This window comes from Vulpes lagopus, chromosome 16, assembly GCF_018345385.1.
Source record: "Vulpes lagopus strain Blue_001 chromosome 16, ASM1834538v1, whole genome shotgun sequence".
Classification (NCBI taxonomy): domain Eukaryota; kingdom Metazoa; phylum Chordata; class Mammalia; order Carnivora; family Canidae; genus Vulpes; species Vulpes lagopus.
In genome coordinates, this window is record NC_054839.1 from 61161625 (window position 1) to 61181560 (window position 19936).

The following is a 19936-nucleotide window of genomic DNA, read 5'->3' on the forward strand; positions in this document are numbered from 1 at the left end:
TTACAGTAAGTGTGGTCAAGTTCTAGTTGATGGACTCCGATTGGAGCTGTCATATACCAGTTTTAGGTCATGCTCACCCAGGCGGCTGCCTGCCCTCGTTACTCCTTCTCACAGGCTGAAATTCAGTTGTAGTGTTGAACTAGGTAGAGTGTGTTGTAAAACCAGTTATCAATCATTCAGATAAAAGCAAAGACTAAGTGACAAAAGAGAAGGAAACTGGGGCCTACACAACAGTTTGGGGCAGAACCACCCTATCTCCCAGACCGCTAATTCTGTCTCTGATGGGAGAGAAAAAGCTTTCCATCTTTTTAAGCCTCTACTTCTGTTATCTAATTACAGCAGCTGAACCAATACCCTAAAAAATAAACTTGCCAGAAGATTTTCAAAATCCTTGAAGGTTCAACTAGATGCTTGTCTATTTGTTTTGCTGTTGCAGAACATTTGCATTCAAAGAAGCACTCTATGTGCATTAAAGGTAAGGACACACTTCTAAATCAAACTAAGGCTTAATGCGTTTGTGATTTAAGAAACAGAAAGCTAGAACCTCCAGGATCAAGTCCCATGCTAGTCCCAGTTCCTCAGATTTCCTTAGATAATGTAGATGGACAAAAGCTTCAAATAAAATGTTAACATTTTTAGTGACATAGAGTATTTCTTAAATCTCCTTTCTCAAATGTAACACACCCTTAGCTCTTCCCTCAGAACAAACAACAACAATCCACGTAACTAGGATCAGGACCTTATTTTTAGGATACTGGGATATCCTTTCCCAGTAGATATAAGAATAGTTCTACAACTCAAGATTTAATCCTTCAACTTCCTTTCTCTCCTAAGGTTTTACCTTTTAACAATCCTCAATTCTTTTTTTTTTTTTTAAGTTTTTATTTCTTTATTCACGAGAGTCACAAAGAGAGGCAGACACACACCCAGAGGAAGAAGCAGGCTCCCTGTGGGGAGCCCAATGTGGAACTCGATCCCAGGACCCTAGGGTCACGCCCTGGGCCGAAGGCAGATGTTCACTGCTGAGTCATTCAGGTGTCCCAGATCAATTATTTTTCTGATTATTTCCAAGAACAGTTTAAAATCTTAAAATACTGAAATTGAAATGATCTGAGAAAAGGTATATGAAAGAAAGCAGCTACCAATTCTAGCATTTCTTACTTGCTGCTTGGGATTAAAGAACCAATGCACTGGGGATCCCTGGGTGGCTCAGTGGTTTGGTGCCTGCCTTTGGCCGGGGGTGTGATCCTGGAGTCCCGGGATCGAGTCCCAAGTCAGCTCCCAGCATGGAGCCTGCTTCTGCCTCTGTCTGTGTCTCTGCCTCTCTATGTCTATCATGAATAAATAAATAAAATCTTAAAAAAAAAAAAAACCAATGCACTATATTACAGCATCTTTAGATTTTTTTCTAATAATGAGACTTTTATTAAAAAGGAAAGGCTTGGGCAGCCCAGGTGGCTCAGAGGTTTAGAGCCTGCCTTCAGCCCAGGGTGTGGTCCTGGGGACCCGGGATCGAGTCCCATATCTGGCTCCCTGCATGGAGCCTGCTTCTCCCTCTGCCTGTGTCTCTGCCTCTCTCTCTCTCTCTCTCATCAATAAATAAATAAAATCTTTAAAAAAACAAAAAGGAAAGGCTTATTATTTACCACTCAACTGGTCATTTTTAAATGATTAATTTTATGTTATGTGAATTTCACCTCAATAGAACAATCCAGTTAAGGAAAACTCCAAGAAAAAACAAAGACAAAGATGGAAGTAGGAAGAATTTAAGAGTGACAATGATGATGGTGCTAATAATGGATACATTCGGAAGTCAGAATAGAGATGGAAATGGGGAAAAAATTGTTAAAGAAATAACTTCAAGGATAGGATTTTCCAAATTGAAGAGCCTGCCAGGAGGCCACAACATCTAGTGGTAGTAAGAGAGGTTAACAAGTAACAGAATGAATATGGTAAGAGTGACAAAAATTAAGCCCTAGAAGTACAGAAAAGAAAATGCAACTAAATGCCTAAAAGCTTTACAGAAGGTAGTATTCCGACCAGTATCAACAGAGACTGAGTAGGTTTGGGAAAGAGAGGGGTGAGAAGAGATAAGAAGCGTCCCAGAATTATGGAACAGGCAGCGGTAGGTAAGAGTGTGATGGACTCCATACACAACAGGGACACTGTGGTGTTAGTGAAGCACCCAGTTGCAGTGTAAACCAAATAAACCATGGGGAAAGTTGGGATGAAATCATAAAGGGCCTTTTATGCCTGGTAAGGGGAGTATAGATACCCAAAGGTAAGAAATAAGGGCAAAAGGGAGAACACCTAAGTAGCATCAAAACTCAGTGAGAGAGATAAACGCAGGTAGGAATGTGCAAAATGGGTGAAGGGGGTCAACAGGTATAAACTTTCAGTTATAAAATAAAGAAATCATGGGGATGTCAAGAATAGCCTGGTGACTGCTGTTAATACTGCACTGAATATTTGAAAGTTACTAAGAGAGTAGATCTTAAAAGTTCTCATCACAAGAAAAATTTTCTGTGTTGTAATCAATGTTAACTAGATTTACTGCAGTGATGATTTCATAATATATACAAAATATCAAATCATTATGTTGTGCATCCAAAACTAAATTATGTCAATTATATCTCAATAAAATACATACACCCCCCCCCAGAGCAGCAGTGCCCTAACAGTTTATACTGTAGTGCCATTCATGCTTAACAATTATTGAGGACCCTAAAGAGCTTCTGTTTATTGGTTATGTCTATCTACTGATGCTTATGGAATCAAAAATTAAAAGTAAGGAAGTTTAAAGACAACAGCTAGAAAAACAAATCTTGGGAATCTGCTTTATAAATGGAAATCTGTATGTATTTGGTAGATGAAGCTCTGGGAATACATGAAATTGCCTAAAAGGAGCATGCCAAATATATATGAAAAAAAAAATCTAAGATCAAGCCAGTAAGAAGCGTAAGTGGATGGTCATAAAGCAAAATTAAGGATTAAATGGAACCGAAAGCCAAATGAAAGTCAGGACAGTGTAAACCCGGAAGCTACTTTTAAGAAAGTATTCAATAATGCTGGCAAAACCTCTGAAAGAGAAAAATTAAAAACGAATGACTGAATCTGTTAAGATGATTACGTTACTACTAGTGACCTTATTAAAAATGGTAGAAATCAGAAGCTAGATTGCAACAGATTAAAGAATAAAAAAGGAGGTAGGGAAGCCAAGAAGATATCAGAAATAATTTCTAAATTTGCTATGAAAGGAAATAAGGAAATTTAACAGTCACTAGAGAAGGAAATAGGGTATGCAAGGGTAAAGATACGAGTTTTTCCATTTATTTCATTTTTTTGGAATGGTTGATCCAGGGAGGCAGAGTTATACAACCATCACCACTACCTAATTTCAGAGCATTTCCATCACCCAAAAGAGAAACCCTATTCACATTAGCATCAACTCCTACCCTTCACCCCTAGCAACCACTGTATGTTTCTGTTTCCATGGAATTACCTATTCTGAGGATTTCATATGAATGGTATCATGCAGTGACTGGCCTTTTATATCTGGCGTCTTTCACTTAGCTTATTTTCAAAATTAGGCCACGTTGTAGTATGTGTCAGAATCTAATTACCTTTTAAGGCTAAATAAAACATTCCATTATATGTCAAAACCACATTGTGTTCATCTGCCCATCAGTTTCCACTTTTTAGTTATGATAATTAATGCTAATAAGACATTTTATGTGGACATATTTTCATTTCTCTAGGGTACACAGCAAGAAGTGGAATTTGGGGCTCACCGGATAACTCTGGGTTCAACTTCCTAAGGAACTGCCAAACTACTTCCCATAGCAGCTACATCATTTTACACTCCCACCAGTAATGTAGGAGGGTTCTAGTTTCTCTACATTCTCACCAACATTTGTTATTATCAATCTTTTTTATTACAACCATTATAGTAGCTATAAAGTGGTATCCCATTATGGTTTTGATTTGCATTTCCCTAATGACTCATGATGATAAAACATATTTTCGTGTGCTTACAGGTCATTTGAATGTCTTTAGAGAAATATACTTTCAAATCCATTGCCTATATTTGAATTGGGTTGTCTTTTTCTTTTTGTGTTATAACAGGTCTTTTTATATTCTGGATACTAGGCCCTTTGCAAATATTTTCTCCTATTCTGTTACAGACTTTTCTTAATAGTATCCTTTAAATTGCAAATGTTTTTAACCTTGATGATTTCAAATTTTTCTATTTTTTCTTTGGATGTGCTTCTACCATCATGTCTAAGAAACTGCTGCCTAATCCAAAGCCCTGAGTTTTTAGTCTGCATGTTTTCTTCTAAGAGTTTCAGCTCTCACATTTACATTGCCCACCCATTTATTTTTGTATATGGTATGAAGTAAAGTCCAGCTTTACCCTCCTGCATAAGGATACTTAGTTTTCCAGTATCATTTGTTGAAAACATTATTCTTTCCCCATTAAATTCTTGGCTCATCTGTTGAAAACTGAATGACCATAAACATGTGGGTTTATTTCTGAACTCTCAATTTATCCATTGGTCTAGATATCTATCCTTATGGACTATTTTACAGCTTTTTGTTTTTTTTAAAACCCCACGCAAGAACATGAGAAGTAATAAACTTGAAAAAACCAACAGACTAGTCCCAGCCATGCCTCTCAATTGAGAATCAGCTATACTAAAACTCATTTTCCTCACTTTCACAAAATTAGGAATTAAGTGAGATGGGAAATCACCTTGAAACAATAAAAAGTAACAAAATTAAGGCTTGTTTATTACTCTTCTTAATGATTACATTCAACTTCAACGGCATAAGTTATTTTGGCAGCCAAGAATAAAAGAAAGTAACACAGTAAGAGTCTGCTTCTAAGAAACAGTGCCTTACCATGTAGTAAGCCCTCCATAAATTACTGTAATTAACCACTTTCCACTTGTTTTATATTCTTTTCATTCATTCTCAATGACTATTAAGATTATGGAAAACCAACTGATAAATTAAAATCATGGTACTTCAGGTTCTTTCTTTAGCAATTAAGAAAGAACTTTTTTTCCTTGAAAAAAAGAAAATCAAGTACATTTCCCTTAGGCTATTTCTAGTTTTTTAGTATTATCCAAATTAGCATTTAAGAATGGTTCTCTTCATATGATACTGAATAAGGAAAGGCAAATTAAGAAATTATTAAACTTGAAGCGATTTCTATACAATTTAGTAATAATCTGATTTATTTAGTTGGTAGTCCTTACACACTTAGTTACAATGTATGTCCTGTAAGTTAAAAAAATATATATTTTTTTTTCACTCTAGTAGTTTAAGAGCACTCTCTTCAAAGAAAAGAGCAATTAAATTACTTGGCAATCAATGATACGAAAATAATTTTTTTACAAAATTTTACTCCAACAAATTTCAATGGTGAGGTCTAATTTTTTTAACTGTATTGAAAAATAATTACCCACCACAAAGATCATCCATTTTAAAAGTGCCCAATTTAATTATTTTTTATAATTTATAGAGTTACACAACCACACCACTCAGTTTTAGAACATTTCCAAACCTCAGAAAGCTCCCTCTTACCCATTTGCAGTCAGTCCCCAGTCCACCCCAGGCAATCACTGATCTACTTTATGGACAATCCATAAAAATGGAATCATACATATGTGGTCTTTTGCATCTTTGTTTTGGAGGTTCATTCATGTTACAGCATGTCAATAGTCCCATTTCCTTTTCTTGCTAAATAGTATTCCAAGTTTATATCTTGTATAAAACCCACAATTTTATCCTCTTTTATGAAATTGAAAAAAAAAAGTCGCCAAAATTACCTACTCCTTGTATATTCCACACTGTTGCTACTATCTTTCTAAAATCCAAATCAGATCACTTTCTCCTACAGTAAAATCTCTTCAATGGTTATTACCATCTACGTTCCCTGGCAGGGCATACACAATGGGCCATGCCATCCATCCAGTCTCATTCCCGCCACCTCCTGAACACTCTGCCAACTATCACTACTACTGAGGTATGTATGGTTCCCTCACTGTCTCTTCTATCACTTTTATGTCTTTGTACTCATCTGCTTCCCAACCTGAATTAATCTTCCAAAGTCCAACTTGAGGCATTTCCTAGTGCCAGCCTCACTTTCTCAGCAGCTTGTGCTGTGATCATTTTTCTTCTTAAACTAGGCCATAACCGTTCACCTCTCTCTTACCAAACTTATGCTCCTAGCATCCAACCATTTTTCTGAGCATCACTGGTGTTCAGTATCTGTTCAATTAAACTGAATATATTCTGACCACGAGCCACCTTCTGCTCCCTTCATTAAGGAAGATCAATTGTACTCTCAACCTCATGGAGAAAATGACCTGAAAGTAGTATAAACAATTTGAGGTCTAGGGCACTGGTCTACAAAATAGGGTATACTCCAGAGGTCAGCAAACTATATAGCGCAGCAGCCAAATCCAGCCCTTGGCTTGTTTTGGTAAATAAAATTTTATTGATGACAGCCACACTCACTCACATTGTCCACAGCTGCTTCTTGCCGACAGCAATGGAACAGAGTAGTTCTAACAGACCAAGCAAGCTAAAAAGCCTATAATATTTACTACCTGGTTTCTCTAAGTTTGAGAACTCCTGGTATATATACATCATGATGTGAGGAAGAAAGTTATCAGAACTTCCTTTGTCTAAGTTTTTTCATCTCATCTTTTAAAATTTCTATTTTTGTAGATATTTTTAATATTAATAGAGGGGGTATGTATGTGGATATAAAATACACACACACATATATATAATTATACACATGTAATACCTAAACACAAACATGGACAAACATAAGGGATAGTGCATGCCCATATATTTTTTTCTAAGAGACAACTCAAAAACAACAAAAATAAATAAATAAATAAATAAATAAATAAATAAATAAATAAATAAAACCTATTAAGTCTTAAGTCAAGTTTTAGAATTTAGTTGAAAATTTGGCAACTAGGATTATTATATAAATAATTGGGTTCCGTAAGTGCTTCAAAGCACAGAGAAAGAAGCCTACAATTAAACTTTTTCCAAAACAAAACGCTCAAAACATCTCTAAAAAGTCTTTTTATTGAGCTAAAAAATGTTATTCAATTAATGCAACAGTCCCAATATTCAAGTTGAATGCAATAAAATATGAGCTACCTATATAAACTGCTTCAAACATGGTTCTGCTTTTTAAAAAATTACAACAGACAAATCATTTGAAAATGTGTCCATCTCCAATTGCCTAATATACAATCAATAGATGATAATATATAAACTAGTGAAGAAAATATCTCAATAGCTAGTTTTTTTTAATCCATCTGTACTTATAATGCAATTTTGTAACCAAAATGTTCCTTACCTATGAAAGTAGGCTGCTTCCTTTGAAAACAACAGATACTAACCTAAGGTTCTGAGGGCCCAGGAAATACAAATTCCTCCCCTTACAGATTTTAAGGTTAAGAAGTTATTAGTTCCTAAGAACTCTAAAGTTGGGGCCTGATCATCGTCATCAACAAATTTATAAACTAAAGTTAATTTACCAGTTGAACCTGGATTTGTCAGGTTAGGGTTATCACTCTACGTTGAATCATACTCCAACAAATAGTCACAGCCCCCAGAGAGAACTACACTCTACTCTGCTCACCTTTAAGGCTTTTTCTGAGGCCTTCCGAGATGACTAGCATCAGACTTTTGAGGAAGGCTAGCCATTAGACAAGGCTTTTCCCCACGATCTGACTGCTTGAAGTGACATCCAGGATCAGGTCGATCCTGTATCCAGGAATCATGACCCTCCCTGAGGCACCAGTCATCATGAGACAGTCAGTGCACTTTGGCACTTCTTGAAAACCACTGGGCTGCTCCTTTAGCTGAAAGGAAAAAAAACATCAAAACCACAACAAACAAAACAAAGGGGGAAAAATCAGTAATTCAACCTGAAAAGACAGATTGTGGGGAAAAATAAACCAAAACAGCCTTGTCTAGATCAAAATGTAGCCTTGTCTTGATGTAAAGATCATAGTTTCAGTCACTGCACAAAGTTTATTCCCAATACACAAATCTAAAAAAATTTAAATCTATTTTATTACATCTGAAGAGAATAATTGAAAATGGAAGTTTACATTTAAAAAAAACTATTTATGGAATGCAGCTAAATAAGAATAATGAAGGTATTTATAAACAACCAGCAGCCTACGGCTTATGTGAGTGTGCCTCACCAAGAGATCAAGTTCTCAACTTTTTCAAGCTATCAAATTGTAATCTGACTTAGAGATGCATAAAATATATCTAACAGGCTGACTTTAACTGGGTTTAATTGGTAGAAAACTGCCAATGCGGTTAAAACCAATCTACAACTATTCTTAAACTATATACTGATGAACAGAAAGGAAATTAGGCTTATGTCCTCAACTAAATTGACACTAGAACAAGGTATCCCCAACCACACAATGCTCTTGTCCCAGCATTTTGAATTTCAATGTTCACGCTTACTTGAAATGAGCAATTTGAAATGTTCACATCACTATGGCCTTAAATTTAAAAACTTAAATACCTGACAAGTAATAAGTTGATGTAATGTTTATTTATTTAATCTGCTTCAAAATAAAAACTCATCAACATCCAGAGATAAAATTCTGCTTGTTTCTCTGTTTTTAAGTACAAAATACTTTGCCTAGGACAGAATGCTAAGGCGGCAAGAAAAAGTTTTTGAGCTATTGTTTTAAAAGTTGGCTCATAATTCCTTTAAAAATTGGTACTTTATCAAAGTACCAAAATACTAAAGATAATACTTTATCAAAGAATTATTTTATATTCCTTTCTACTATGTATCCAGTATCACCATTTCAGTTAAAACTACCACCGTCCACATAGATCTCCAGTTGGAATCTTCAAAATACTATTAGACTTTCTCTTTTTTTCACTTCTTTGAGAATATGATTAAAGCTACAGACCTCTCTGTCCCCCAGAAGAATGTGCATAATTGCAAAAATGGACAATGTCTAGATTAGTTTTCGGGGAATTCACAGAACCCTCTGAAGCCCAAGCCTGGACTCTGATTCAGAACCCCTGTCAAACGCTGCTGCTTTTTTTCTTTTTAACCTCATCATTTCTAAAGACCTGCCTAGTTAGCATACCTATCAAATCTCCCACATTTCTGCTTTTCTGTCCAGCCATGGTTTAGTTTTAGATACCCCTTATTTTTCCTGATTATTTCATGTAGTTTGTGAGTTCTTCCCAGTTTACCATCCTTCAACCTATTTTCTTTCACCCAGGCAGAGTAAGTTTACTAATGCAAATCTGATCATGGGACTCGCCTAACATCTGAGCACTCAATACCTCCTCTCCAAATGTTAACAGAATGATGTCTACTCTCCTCAGCGTGGTTATCTTCCAGCCTCTATCTACATTTCAAGCAACTACTCCCCCTGCCTACACTTTCCATACTCTATCATATATAGTCTCCCCATACACTACTTTTATGCCTTCATACTTTTGCACGCTATTTGCTCCTCCTGAAACGTCATAGCCCAATGTCTCATTCATCGCTCAAAACCTACCTTCCCTGTTTCTGCTCTCTCAAAAGAGAGAGCCATGAGATTTATCTCAGTGTATTACAAATGCTTATTTACTTGGCTATCTTCAAATACATTTTCTAGGGGCAAGAGTCCTGCTTAATTTCACCTTTGGTATTCCCCGTACCCAGAACATAGTGGTACTAAACATAAACGTATGGTGGGCCATTATTCTTGTACACAACCAAAGTTATCATGCCCCACCAAAAAAGAAATGATTAATGAGTTAATCCAAAATATAATCTAAGAGTTCAAATTCCAAACAATTCATTATAGAAGAGTATTTTAGCAGGAATTCTCTAGAAAGCAAAAATTAAATGTAACTATCACCAATTCTTTATAAATTGCTCTCATCTGGGTCAAGTATGTGTGTATATGTATATGTATTTGTGTGTGTGTGTGTGTGTGTGTGTGTGTATTTTTTAATAATGCTAGTTATGGACATCCAAACCAGGAGGCGCCTGCATGGCTCAGTCAGTTAAGCATCTGACTCTTGATTGCAGCTCAGGTCATGGTTGAGGTCATGATCTCGGGGTTGTGAGATCCAGCCCCATGTCAGGGTCCCCACTGGGCATGGAGCCTGCTTAAGATTCTCTTTTTTATTTTTTTTATTTTTTTTATTTATTTTTTTTTTTTTGCTTAAGATTCTCTATCCTTCTCCACCACCACCCATTCTCTCGATCCCCCTCTCAATTTAAAAAAAAAAAAAAAGCACAATAAGGATAACAGAATACTATGCCATCCTTTGGATAAATATTCATTAAGCCAGGGATAGTAAGCACATGACAAATAATATGAATGAATTACTCTCCTTTTCTTAACTCTCCTCCTCTACCTCATCTCATACTCAGGGCCTAAGCAGCCTCCTCAATTCAGCATACCATAAAGCAGTAAATACAGAGAGACTGTAGTTGGCACAAAAGTTAGTATTTCAGGGCTATCCAATAATCAATTGATTCTAAGCCATATCAAACACAATAAAAAATATTCACAAAAGTCCTATATCGTATCCCTTGGAAACCCATCCCCAAGTTTAACAATTCCAAAGGTTGTTTTATCTTAAAATATTTTGCTGGCATTCAAAGTAAAAAATGGTTGTTTTCCTAAAGCTGTTCATTTTCAAAGATATATTTTATAGTTTAAAAATATACACATTTATGGTTACATTGTGTTCTAAAACTACAGTTTTCAAATCTGTACATCAGAATCAACTGGGACATTTTCAAAAATACAGATTCCCAGGTCCCTATCCAGATCAACTAAACTATAATTTCCAGAATTAGAACTAAGCCATAGAGATTTTTCTATTAAACATCCAAGGTGATTTTGATGCAGCCATTTGAAAAACTAATGTTCTAAACATCATAGTAGTCTACATATGGAAGAGCTACAATCAGGAGAGTAATAGAAACATCTCTAAATAAAATTTTCCTTACATGTACAGGGTCTCTGACTGCTTATTGGTTCTGACAGGCTAATAAAGGCAGGGTGAAATTGCTTTGGCCTCTGAATAAAAACTACTTTTATATATCTTGCCACAGAATTCTAGATAACAGATTAGTTATTGTAGCCATACAGCTTCATTAAAGAGTGGTCAGCTAGCCATTTTTTAAAAATTATTCTATTGCAGTGCTTGGCCAGAGGCAATCCTTAAAGAGTTTTTTTTTCCACATGAAAGAAAAAAGATATATTCAATAAGAGTATTCCAAATGTGTTGCTGAAATTCAGTATAAGGTTATTAAATTGAAACATTGCATCAACTTCTTTATTATAATTTACATATTTCTAACATACTAATAATTGCAGATGAATACATTTCTATACCACACTAGGAATAATAAATCCAGGTGTTGAGAGAACAAGGCCAAAACGAGTATAAAATAGAAAATGCAAATGATCTGCAAGCAACAGATTCTTATTAAATGTTCTTGGAAAGTACATATACAATAATGTTATACATATGTTTAGAACATTTCAACCGCAAATTAGTAAGACAGGAGTTAATCTCAACATTGCTTGAGCCCCTAGTAACATCAATATGAAAAGGCACAACTGCTAACGGGTAAATGAGAACTCAAAAATTCATTTACACACAGATCTCTTCAATACATTCTATCTTACTACAATGACATTCCTCAAGGTTCCTTAGAAGTCTTTTTAAAAAAGAAGAAAGAAAAAGTTGCTCCAAAATTCTAAGTGTATGGGTAAAAAAACAATTATTTTAAGTATGTATTTAGAAGTCTTGACTGACATAATTAAAAATAGTTTCAACAGCTCTTGACACTTATTTTTAGTGACTTTACTAAAACAAAAACATTCTATGGAGGGAGAGATAAGGTTCTGAATTATTTGAGGTACTAGAAATAGAACTCAAAAAAATCTGGATTGTCTTGATCATTACAGATTGCAAAGACTTTATTTAACATAAACTATAATTATAGGTCCTACAGATTATCCTTATAAAAGGTAAAACCATTTACATGCAAAGAATGATCCAAAAAATCACTAATACCAATCCACATCTCAAAGAATGATGGGAGTTCTACGTCAACTTTTGAGAACTGATGGGTTGAAAGATAAAAAACCCTAATCTGTAGCCACTTGAACACATAGCTGAGATTACTCAAGCTTTTTTTTTTCTTCCTACAAACATATGCCCTTTCTGAACATTTGCCAAGATGTTATAAAGGTAGTTGTCCCTAATTCATCTTAAAAGGCTGGGGAAGCTCGTAAGAAGGCAAAACTTTCCATGTCAAAAGACAACATTTTATTTTTTACTGCAAATATCTTCTCTAAAATGTTAGCCTCCAGGGCAATCATAACACTGATAAAGAGATGCAGAAACATTCTTCAGCATATAGAAATCTCAATATTTGAAAGATAATACTACTATTAGCACTTTCAAGGAAGAGAAAAATAACTGCTACACTATCCTGGAATGTCATTCATCGCCAAGAAGGTACTGGCAGGATTTCTTCTGGCTACTTTATTGAGCAATATAGTTAGCCATGTGTTCCTGGAATCGCAGTTAAGAATAGTTTTCCATTGCAAAACAGTGTGAGAGAAGATCTTTGCAGAGAATTAAAACCAGAAAAAAATTTTTTTTCAATAATTCTAATTACAATTTTGTGGTTCTACCAAAACATATGATACATCAGTACTATAACATGATGAACTGTGAGTAAATACTGCACTTATCAACATTAAGGACTACTATGAGGGTAAGCAACATAACGTTCTCATGTATCAAAAGTCAAAGTCCCATCTAACTCCTCAAAAATGAGAATATTGCAAACAACCAGTTTTACCAAATAGCTACATTTAAAAAAAAAGAGAGAGGCAAAAAATACACACATCATCTTCCAACACAGCAGTCACCAAAAGTCTTAGAGGGTTATCCAAAAATACAACACTAGAAACATACTCATGACACCTCAGACAATTGCCTAGGCTTTCATTAAATGAAGCCAAAAAAGATAATTAAAGTCATAAAATAAGGTAAAAATAATGATATACAGCTCAAGATTTTTGTCTGTAATATAAAGCTATTGCTCTCCCGCCTAACACACTAAGCTGTCATAGAGGAAATGGTATTGTTATCTTATTTTGACAAGTAAGTTTTAAGAAATTGGGTCATTCTGTCCTGAACAAACTTAGCCAGGTCAAGAGACATTGCATCAAGTTCTTCCATGAGCTATTTTCTAGGCTCAAAACAATTTTATACCAAACTTCTTTATAAATTTCACAGATACAGGCTAGGAGCCACATCTTAATACTAAATCATCCACAAGTCCTTGAATTTAATCAAAATTAAAATGACCATAAAAATTGACATGACACAGGATTTGACACATATACAAAACAGGTAATATTAACCCTCCCCTCCCTCTTCAATGCTCCCATACACTTAGTATATATCTCTATTTTATCACTTACAAAAGCATTTAATAGGCAATCTCCTTGTTAAGACTGTGAACTTAAAAAACAGAAATCTACCCTATTCATCTTTGTCATCCTCACTGACTAGAAATGAATTTCCTGGTTGTTAATAGTCATTCAATGAACACTAAGTGAACAACAACGTAACCCCTACATCACAACGGTATAGAAAGCTAAAGTAGACAAACAGGGAATTGCATAAATAGAAGATAAATTTTAAGACAACAACAACAACAAAAAAAAACAGAATCAAATATAAAGGCATGAGAGACAATGGGAAAAAAGCATTGGTCTAGAGGGGCTAGGACATCTTTGGAATTTACATCAATCCTAATCCAGATTTTGGCAATAAAAAAGTGCTGTAATCTTGAACAAATCACTTTCCTCCCTGGATCCCAATGTTCTCATTTGTAAAATAAGAAGACTTCATTAGCTCTATGTTGCCTTACGCACCAAATGGATGATTTTAAAGCAGCTGAAACATGTATTCCTGAAAAGCAGTACCAACAGATCTAAAACCCCATGTGAGATAGTATAACTCTTGAACAAAGGATATTCAAGTGGGGATGCACAATTCCATACATATTAGTAACAGGACACACCAATAGCAGCCACGGCCAATCAAAAATTATATACATAAAAATCTAATGTGGAAATCACTGATATACTCACTCATTCAATAAATCTAAAAAAGAATCAAGTTTTGCCAAAGGCAAAGGTTAAGAGATGTGAAAAGAAAGAGACAAAGTGCAAAATTCTATTTGTTATTCCCTAGAAATTATGACAACATAGATCATATGTAGCACGCATCTATACACATACACATATATACATATAAGAGCAAAACAAAAAGCATCTTTACACTTTTTATGAATTGGAAGGCTCCTTAAAATGAATCACATATTTTGATTATTTGGGCTAGAATAGACCAACATTTCCCAATAATTTAGCAAAAAGAAAGCTTCAACTATATGCACATCTGGGGTACATTCTCTCTGCCCCACAAGAGAAGTTTTGTTGGGACATTAAGAACCAAATATGCAAAGGATCAAAGTCATTCTTAACCGTGAAAACCAAAACAACTCACAGGCCTATACTGCAACTACATTACCAAAATAAACCTTTGCCTTAAAATAAATAAATCTTCCACCTCCAATAAGCAATAATAATCCATTTTCATCTTGATGACTACCAGACTCAATACAATAATATCTATAATGAGTATTTTTTAATATAAGCTCTGTTCTTAGTACTAGGCTATCATAGAAGACAGAAGAAAACTAAACAAGTTAAGATGCTTGCCCACAAGAAAATCTTCCCAATCTTACTTGCAAGGTATAGATTACTCTAAGTACACAGTCCCACTTCTCCAATATCCCTCCCAAAAATCTGGGAAGAAAGGTGAACAATTCCAATACCCATTTAGATTTCAAAATACATTTAAAAGTTAAAAGAGGTCCTACAAAACAAACATTACAAACAAAACAAATCCAGATATATGGAAACAAAATATATTGTACCCCTAAGGGTACAAAGGCAGCAAGACAAAAAAACACTCTGAATGAATAATCTCACATGTAGGAATATTTTACAACAAAAACAGAAATACTTTTCAATCATCATAACTACAAATCAGAATCATTAAGGATTAAAAAAAAAACATCAAAAGACTTCATTTATATAAAATAAAAGTTGAAGAATTATTATGTGCTCTATTAATAATACTTTATCAATACCTCAATCTTCCTCTCAAATTTCTCAAAAGAAAGTAAAGTGGGAAAAATCAACCTCAAAGTTTCAAATTTAAATTTGGCAACATTTCTATGGCTTGTTCATATATATAATTAATGTCTATCTGTTCCTGGTAGTGACAGGACATAATTGGCTATACATGTCAACCTAGCTCAAGAAAGCCCAAAAACCCATTAGGTAGCTTTCCGATGCTACTAATTATGTATAGACCATAAATTATTTAATTATGAATTTTAATCTACCTAAATTTTTCAGCTCTATCTCCATGAACTATATCCTAAATTATCTTTAATATCAATTGCTCAAACAAAACAATTCTGGTTCTCTTCCAACAAATCAAGCTCAGGTATTGACAACTCTACTGGTTCCACTGCTTAGTGATAGAACAGTACTGTGCTCATTTCTTTATAGCCTAGCAACCACTTTGACACACATTATTTCATTTCAGTCTTGCAACAACCCTTTGAGGTAAGACAAGAATTACCATTTTATTTCATGGATAAGGAAAGAGATTTGGAGAAGTTAGGTTAACTGGTACAAAGTTCACTGCTAGAAAGTAGGGGAACAAAGACCAGAACCCACATGTCCTGAACTCCATGTCCAAGTCCCACAACATCACCAATGGAAGTCTTTCTAAAAATTACTGAACTTAAAAACTAATCTTTTCCTACTTAATCAAACCCTTTGTAAATATAAGAATTAAGATTTTAAAGCAAATGCAAACAGTAAAAAGATTAGTCTAAACCACGTCCTATCTAGATCAACATATTTTGAATAACAAATACAGCTGATCAACAGGATCAACAGGAGTTTGAACTGTACAGGTCCACTTATATGCAGATTTTTTCAATAGAGTACAGTACTATAAATGTATTTTCTCTTGCTTATGGTTTTCCTAATAACATCTTTTCTCTAGGTTACTTTACTGTAAGAATATAGTATATAATGCATATAACATACAAAATATGTATTAATGAACTGTTTATGCTACTGGTAAAGGTTCCCACCAACAACTACTCATAGTAGTCAAGTTTTGTGCCATTCAAAAGTTATACACAAATTTTTGACTGCAAGGGGGTTAGCACCCCTACCCCCACATGATACAAGGGTCAACTGTATAAGGCTCAAGAGCAGTTCAAATACTACAGTAAAAACAGCTTAAAGTTCAAATAAATCTATGGTATTTACCCTATCATACCACACACAATCAGCTCTGCACAATGCATGCTGGCAGAGAACAGATGAGATGACCTAGATATACTATAATGACTTGAATAAACATGTCCAAAAACCTTCACTTTTCCTAGTCTTAACCTTCTCCTGGCTTTGCTCTTGTCTAGTCTAGAAGTCTCCACAATGGAGTGCACATGACAATCCATTGAAATATGGAAAGAAATTGTTAGAGCACTATGGCCATTTTTTTTTAATCTGAAAATAAGATTTCATTTTCACTAAATAATGTACTATATGAAATGACAGTCATCCTCACATGAACTCAAAAATACACATATAATTGGGAATTGGGGGTAGGCTCAAATGTTTTTCACAGAAGGGATTCCTAGTCAAGAAAATCTGAAGATCATTGCTACAAACAGAGAAGGTAGGTAAATCCTAGAAGACAGGGGACTCTAAATAATCAAATCTATTTAAGGTGTTCAATATCCTACAGTACATATACAAATAACAATTTTTCACCTGCAAATACATAATCTATTCTGATAGGAATAGAACTTACCTCATCCTGGACTCCACTGGTAGTAGTCAGCTTGCTCCCATCAGTAATAGTAATAATTATTGCTGGCTCCAAGAAAAAAGGGTTTCGTCCCTAAATTCAAAAAACACATTAATCATATTAAGGTCTAGACATTAGCTTAATTTTTCTGAGTAAAAAGTCAGTTCTTAGAATGTTGTATAAATTTACTTTTCTTGTTAGTAAGTTTTATGCATAGTATATACCTTTTGCACATGAAAAAAAGGTTCAGAGAGAAACATATACTAAAAAGAAGTTAAGGGATCCCTGGGTGGCGCAGCGGTTTGGCGCCTGCCTTTGGCCCAGGGCGCGATCCTGGAGACCCGGGATCGAATCCCACGTCAGGCTCCCGGTGCATGGAGCCTGCTTCTCCCTCTGCCTGTGTCTCTGCCTCTCTCTCTCTCTGTGTGTGTGACTATCATAAATAAATAAAAATTTTAAAAAAAAATAAAAAAATAAAAATAAAAAGAAGTTAACCTTAAAGGAATGGGAGATAGGTTAAAGGAAAAGGTAGACTTTTCACTTCTTTCTACATTTTTGTATTGTTTCAATTCTTGTGGTGAGCATTTATATTTATATAACTAAAATTATTTAATTTTTTAATAGGGACCCTACAGTTCAATTCTAATAACTCTAATAATTTGGCATATCAGGATATTAAAAATTAAAAGAGAATATTTTTCTGGGAAACTTCTTAGAGAGAAAGGCAAAATAGTAAATGAACATTACAATGAAATATAATTTGGGCCTGTAATCAAAGTGTCTAACCAAGCAACTGGATATATGGATGGAAGAGCTCTAAAATCCATTCCATGGGAACACTAGGGCTACTCTAAGCCTAGCAAAATTTAATGAGAGTCCAATATGAAAAATTAAAATGGATAGTTAAAAGTATTCGGCAAGAGAAAGTACAAAAGCAACAGTAGCAGAGGCAATGGAAGACAGTGGCACAAAACCTTCACTCCTCCACAGGCAGGTAGGGTGAAATAGCTTCAGTAACTTCCATTCTAATCTCTGGCCAACTTACCTACTCTGAGTACTATGGTCAATTCTAAGGGACACATTTTGGGATGGGATCAGATAAACATAAGCTTCTTTTATATATACATGGCTCTCACTTAAGATAGTAAACACATTCATTAAGCACACTCAAGACAAAATTAAGACCAAAGGGTCAAAGAGTTCAAGAGGGTAAACCTTGTGTTTCAAATCAAAGGTATCAAATTCTTTGCTACAAACACTGTTCAAGAAAGGATGGAATGAAGTTTTGCTGGATATGATGTAGAACAGCATATGGCAGATTTTATTTTTTTTTATTTTTTTTTTTTTATTTTTTTTTTTATTTTTTTTTTTTTTATATGGCAGATTTTAATGTGCATGTGAATCACTTGGAAATCTTGTTAAGATGCACGTTCTAAGTCAGCAGGTCTGGGATGAAGACTAAGATTTAACATTTCTCAAGAGATGGCAGTCTAGGAGATGCTAATGTCCACAGACCATATTTGGATGAGCAAGGATGTAGAAGGGTCATACGCAGGTAATACTCCATGGTTCAATAAACTTCCCTTACATGTGTGTAAGTCTCTATCGCTAGCATAGTACAGCACATACTCCACTTATTTGTTAAATGCATTTACACTTTTCACATACACCAACTGTGATCACAACTAATCTTCATCAAGTGGGAGGCGAGACTGGATAGTTGAAAACTTCTTGACCAAGGTACACAACTTGTAAGTGGCATACACATTTTTCAAACTGATGTCCAAGAAGAAACGATTCCAGATGAAGAAAGTGTCCTCTGGTCAAATTAAAATATGTTGGATGTAACCTCTAGATTTCAAATGCATAGTAACATCCAAATGTTACAGAAGACTTGCAGGGGGGGAAAAACCACTCATGAATTTACCTTCCCTCCTGCTCCTGCAAGGTTCATAGTAAACGGACTCAATGTGGAAAATATGACACAATATTGTATCACTCAGCCCCAACATAAACAGTAATTTCTATGCAGGTCTTCTCAGACATCTGCAGACAACGCTCACCCGCCTCTGAGCTTCGACTGGCTCCCTCCCTTTTTTGCTGCCCACAACCCAACCAATTCCTAATCATTCTTTACATGGTCTTCTTTCCATGAAGCCTTTCCCCCCCCCCATTAGTCTGCCCCTAAATAATTACTGTTCTGCCTCTTCAAATACTAATAGTGGCAATTTTCAAACTCAAAGTACAGATACAGTAGAACATTTCTTTAAATAAAGTTGGATTTGGAGTGGTTTCATGGAGTACATTCTGCACACTACTGCCTACCGCATTTATCCTCCCTCCTTCTCAAATTTGTTTTAAATATATGACGCACAACAATGTAAATATACCTAACACTACCGAGTACACTCAAAAATGGTTAAAATGGCAAATTGTTATGTTTTAACTACGGTTCTTTAAAAATACATCCTCTTGTATTGACTGCTATGGTTTTGAGTGTTTGAATCAACTGAAGGCCAAGTATAACGTCATATTTCTTCCTCAGCACTGGGCACTTAAATACTGATTCACCAACTGTGGTTTAATACAAGCCTAAAACCTATCCAAGTTCACGGAACCATTTTAGAACTACTCAAACTTCAACAAGCTTCAAAAGAAATATAGGTATGTTACCTTTACCTCATTATAAATGATAGCTGCCCTAACTTGACCCGTAACACCTCATGACTTTGCTAGGATACAAAGATGCACTCTCTACCTGGCTCCTACAGCTGTCTGGGCTTCCACTGTCCATCTATTCATGCTTATCATTCAAATATTTACCGAGTGGCTACCATACATCAGGCATGGTGTTAGGTGTGTGATACACAATCTCCAATAACATTTAACAATAACTCTCTTTTTCTGGTCT

The 19936-nt window shown here is 35.0% G+C and overlaps 1 protein-coding gene across 3 annotated transcripts in view; it reads right to left on the minus strand.

The window, feature by feature from the left end:
- Positions 1-19936, minus strand: part of INTS6 (integrator complex subunit 6) — a 90978-nt gene that overhangs the window by 52136 nt on the left and 18906 nt on the right. For 2 of the 3 annotated variants that reach the window (XM_041730966.1, XM_041730965.1), the window contains one exon: positions 17029-17118. In XM_041730966.1, coding sequence (XP_041586900.1) covers positions 17029-17118 — 90 coding nt within the window. Of the gene's footprint in view, positions 1-7675; positions 7808-17028; positions 17119-19936 lie in introns of those variants that run through there. The other variant, XM_041730967.1, reaches the window with a different exon arrangement.